Raw genomic sequence first — 5,098 nt, forward strand, 5'->3', positions numbered from 1 at the left:
CCATCGTGTCACCAAAATGGTTGAGAAATGATCAAAAATGTATGGATGTGGGATTGTGGGTACTCCATTCGGACCAAAAAAAATTACACCGGTCAACAGATATTGCTCAAAAACTAATCAGGACGTCTCCTAGTAGTCCCAAATCATCCTGCAAAGTCAGAATTTGAATTGAGTTTTTGGAAGAGGATTTATCGTGTTAACAAATTTTGGCAACACGCCACAGGACACAGGACACATCACACACAGCGACGCACATTAATATGCCCCAAAATCATCTCCAATCGTGTTTTCTACATTAAATATGCAAAGAAAACATGTTTTGGGATGACTTTAATTTTTTGGCCTAATACAATACCTTCCCTACACTAGGTGTGCGGAAAAGTATAACCAACATTTAAAATACAGACTGATTAAATGTAAATTGTATACAGACTTTAAAATGTACAGCAGTATGTATTAGGGTATGTATGCTCGCATTGATTCCGTAAAAGTTGGGCACAATTTTGATTGGAGACCACAGTTTTTGAAACGAAGCACCATTAATTCACGTTAAAGATTGGAATGATGAAGCAATACGTTAAAATATGCATGTGTCTAGCATATTTGGCGGCTCGATTTGTAAATAGTAAGTAAAAAAAGTGAATAAAAAAAGTGTTTGCAAATTAAATCTGATAATAACTCATCAAAATGTACAATATATAAATTTTGTATAGAAAGTTTTTGGAAACAACTGATATTTCAAATTATAAACTGATTGAAAAAACAAATTCAAATTGATTTTAAATTCGACGTGATAAAATTTCTTTCAATTTAATTTAGATAAATCTTTTAAATTTAATTTAGATAAAATGTTTGGATGGACAAAAGATAACTTTTTTGTGCATGAATAAATGTCTGTGAAAATACAAATTTACTGAAAATCTTTCTACTCAATTAGAACAGACAACGAATGAAAATTCAAGTTGATGAAGGTATGAATTCGGGTGAATGTAATTTTTGGCCAAATTTTCCACCCCTACTCCTCCGCGCTATATTAACAATGCTAATTTAGAATGCAGTAGAAATATTTTCGGTAACTTTTTTTATTTTCACAGAATCATGTGCAATGTACATGTACGAAAATGACCTATGAATGTCAACTTTCAACATTTACAAAATAAAATTTGACAAAAATGTGAGATTAAAAAGTTGTATATTGCATAAATGTAAATTTATGTGAATATTGCTTGATGTAAATCAAGCTTTAAAATCGTTTTCGGTTTGTTTGTGTCACGCATAACTCAAGCAAGGTATCAGCTACCGACTTGAAATCTATTTTGTCGGATTCTTGAGCCCAAACCGCAAGAACAATATTTTTATTTTTGGAAAATTCGTCCAGGAAACATATTTTCCTTAGAAATGAAGTTTTTCCTAAGAATTTGTATGGAAATCTGAAAACAACTTGATTTGTACACTGTAAATTAAGTTCAAGACCTAATATTTTGATTAAAATCAGTCAGTTTGTAGCTCTTTAGATGCCCTTTCGATCGACCTTGTAAGAAGTGGCTCAAGTACAACAAACTACGTGTATTTTCATGAATTTTTTGACGAAAGTCGATATGGCTCGAATTCAAATCATATAATTTTGATTAAATTGGTTAATTTTTCTGCGTATTCCTGGGGGTTTATAATATTTTTTGAATTCCACTCATTTCTGCATTGGCATATCAAGCATTACATCCAAGTACATTGGCAGTGTATTTATCAAAAAGTCGTCAGGTCATTATTTCGTCGAAGATTACGACAAAGTAGAATGCAATGAAATTGGTATGAAATAATACAAATAAATCAAATTAATCTCGTTTTTTTTTACAAATTCAGGTCAACGATGTATATTTAATGATGGCTACCCTGGAAACTGTATTCCAAAATTTCAGTGTACTTCCTCAGTGGTTAGGGACGTGTATGGAAATTCAAAATATTATGAACCATACCATTGTTACGATTATAATCCTTTCAATGATTATATAAATCAAATTGTAAGTATGACAACGTCATTTTATATTCCGTATGATTAAATTTTAACAAATTATTGCAAATAGCTTTGCTGTCCTACATGGCAACCACCACCAGTCCCACCAAACACAAATAATGATGTTCCCCCTCCGACTCCTGTTATTCCTGTACCTGGCCAATGTGGAGTTGAAATAAAAATGTTAAATGATTTTTTGATTGGAGCAGAAGAAGCTGAAATCACTGATCACTTATGGATGGCTTTAATACGTTACACATATAATCGTAATGCAATTGACTTGAATTCAAACAAGACTGAATTCAATAAAATTTATCTGTTTGTTTCTTCTGTAGCCCGAGCAGTTAGTGATTTTCATTGTGCTGGTTCTCTAATCAATGACAGATTTGTTCTAACAGGTATATAAATCACATTGACTTTTATCGAACAAAATATAGCAATAAATTTCTGTTTCCAATATTTAGCTGCAAGCTGTGTGAGTGTGAGTACCTCGTTATTAGGTACGATATAATATAAATGACATGAATTTTTTCAACTAAAATAATAACTTTCCATTTTTTCTGCTGATCAATAGTTCGACTGGGTGAATGGGATACAAGATATGACCTAGATGAGCAGGACGGCCAAACGGCGGACCCAGTTCAAGATATTCACGTGGAAGAACGTTTCATGCATCAGAACTATGATAGAAACTCGCATGAAAACGACATTGCTTTGCTATATTTAAAGCAATCGGTCAAAGATTCGAGATGGATAATCCCCATTTGTTTGCCCACATTGGAAGATCTAGTCAATAAAAACTATAATGGAGAATCTATGGCAGTGGCAGGATGGGGCGAAAAAGAAGTATTTTTTGCATAATTTCATGAAATTGTTTATGATCTCATTTTTTCTATATTTTCATTTCAGGATGGTTTGTATAGTTTTCATCATTTCATTGCCGTGTACTACTTAGATTTCGTAATTTTCGTTGAATATCATCATAATTGTAACAAATTCTTTTAATTTATTATTCTCACAGGAAGTAGAAGTTTTGTCAAGTTGAAAGCTGAACTTGATGTTACTTCAATTGATAAATGTAAAACAGCGTATGAAACCCAAACTACTATAACAGATAAACAAATCTGTGCTTATAATAATAGAGGTCAAACTAATGTTTGTAAAGGTATATAATCGCAAATTTTTTTATTTGAATTGGCTGAAAACAATTCATATATGAATATTAATTTTGTTTTGTTTTAAACAGAGTTTCACTCAGTGAAACTTTGGTTTTAAACACTAAACCGAATTATATTGATATGAAAATTTGGTTGTATTTTTTTGGACAAAGGGGATGGCGGCTCGCCTTTGATGTATATGCATAAAATGGATAGTACACACGCCTATTATTTCGTAGCGGGTGTTATGTCATTTGGATCAAAGGCATGTAAAGATCGTCCAGGAGTTTTTACCGTAAGTTCATAAATTTATAAATTTTTGACTATTTTCGGTAATCAATATATCATTTTTGATCAAACAGAGAGTTGATAAATACCTTCCTTGGATAAAATTAAAAATGGGAGCCTGAAAATCAATTTACCCCATGTTATTCAAACTTTTTTCCAAATTCAATCCACCATTTTCATTTAATTTCCATATATTGAGAACGTGGAGGCGCACCCAATAATATAACGCAGTACATCTGAATAATTTAATTTGTCCATTTTACTTGGCCGATATCATGGAAAGAAGAGCCAGTTTTTTCACTTTTTTGTAAACTTTTCAATTTTTCTTCAATAAAATCAACAGACCTTTAAATAAATAGTTATCTTTTATTGAGCAACATTTGATCAATGATAGAGATATGAAACTTTGATCAGAAATGTCTGTCAGCAAAAATGCATCTCTGCCTGAAAAATAGCGACGATGCTTTACACGTACGAAAAATCAAGGAGTTTAAGGGAAAAAATATCAATGAACTTAGCCAATAAGGATAGAAAGCACAAGAATGCCTTTGAAGAAGCAAAGAAGAACATATATATTATTTTTTATGTGACAAATCTATAGGAGTCCTATAATAGGACAATTTTGTATGTTTAAAAAAATGTTTGGTTTTTATCAACTATAGAAAACTCCAGAAAATTTATTGTACTCGTAATTGATTGTTTTGCAAATTATAGATTTTGTATACCATTTTGATTAAATAGACGGTCAAAACATAATTATCTCAAATGAGGTCACCTCGAGACAAGTTCAAGGTTATTCCTTTCTATCTATGTTTCAACTTATTTCGTTTAAATTCCTCTTCCAAACGTTTATACATAGCCAAAAACCAAAAGTCGTAGGTCAAACACATGTATATTCACTGTTTATGTAAATAAAACGAAATAGTCGTCAAAACATTATTGATATATGAATGGGTAAGAATAATCATGAGCTCCAAACATTATTTAAAAAAATACTGATACAAGACGATGAATTAAAATAAATGAGATACTAACTCGCGTTTAAAATAAATCTGATACTTGAAAGATATTGAAAATAAAAGTGGTATGTATCACATTTATTTTCAATTCGTTCAAGTATCAAATTTATTTTCAATTCTGGCTAGTATCTCATTTATTTTAACTCATTTGTGCATTATACCGAGTCTCCGAGAGTTTCATATAAGCCTTCCCATGTAGATGGTAAAAAATCGTGAAAAATGAAAAAAATAATCAAATTTTTTTTTCTTCGATTTACAAATACTATTCAATTTTCTGTACCATCTGGTGAAATCAGAATGAAAAAAATCGCATTCCCTATCACCCAAAAGACGATTGGCATTCGGTCACTATTCAATAGCTGTTACATAGGAAGTTTATATGAAACTCTCGGAGACTCGGTATAGAGCACGCCAAAAGTGAAAAAAATCCAGATCGTGATTTGGGTGATAAGGAATGCGATTTTTTTCATTCTGATTTCACCAGGTGATATAGAAAATTGAGTAGTATTTGAGAATTGAAGAAAAAAAAATTAATTATTTTTTTTCATTTTTCACGATTTTTTACCATTTACATGGGCGGCTTGTATGAAAAACACGGAAGACCGCTGAAATGACACTGTTGT

At 31.3% G+C, this 5,098-nt stretch overlaps 1 protein-coding gene across 1 annotated transcript; it reads left to right on the forward strand.

Moving 5' to 3' along the window:
* Positions 1-466: 466 nt before the first annotated feature.
* On the forward strand, positions 467-3,812 carry LOC116347783 (melanization protease 1-like). The gene is made up of 10 exons (XM_031778514.1): positions 467-625; positions 1,861-2,018; positions 2,082-2,277; positions 2,347-2,409; positions 2,476-2,511; positions 2,586-2,857; positions 2,921-2,924; positions 3,033-3,176; positions 3,342-3,463; positions 3,531-3,812. Exons 1-10 carry the CDS (start codon positions 562-564, stop codon positions 3,576-3,578), a joined length of 1,107 nt encoding a protein of 368 aa, XP_031634374.1. The 5' UTR covers positions 467-561; the 3' UTR covers positions 3,579-3,812.
* Positions 3,813-5,098: the final 1,286 nt, after the last annotated feature.

This window comes from Contarinia nasturtii, unplaced genomic scaffold, assembly GCF_009176525.2.
Source record: "Contarinia nasturtii isolate CC-2019 unplaced genomic scaffold, AAFC_CNas_1.1 Cnas_scaffold_2108, whole genome shotgun sequence".
Classification (NCBI taxonomy): domain Eukaryota; kingdom Metazoa; phylum Arthropoda; class Insecta; order Diptera; family Cecidomyiidae; genus Contarinia; species Contarinia nasturtii.

What these genes read in the sequence shown, in the direction of transcription:
- LOC116347783 (XM_031778514.1), top strand. Translation starts at nt 562, where the DNA reads ATGATGAAGCAATACGTTAAAATATGCATGTGTCTAGCATATTTGGCG. An exon ending in TGACAGATTTGTTCTAACAG is followed by an intron (nt 2,410 to 2,475) that starts GTATATAAATCA and finishes TCCAATATTTAG; the next exon opens with CTGCAAGCTGTGTGAGTGTG. An exon ending in ATCGTCCAGGAGTTTTTACC is followed by an intron (nt 3,464 to 3,530) that starts GTAAGTTCATAA and finishes TTGATCAAACAG; the next exon opens with AGAGTTGATAAATACCTTCC.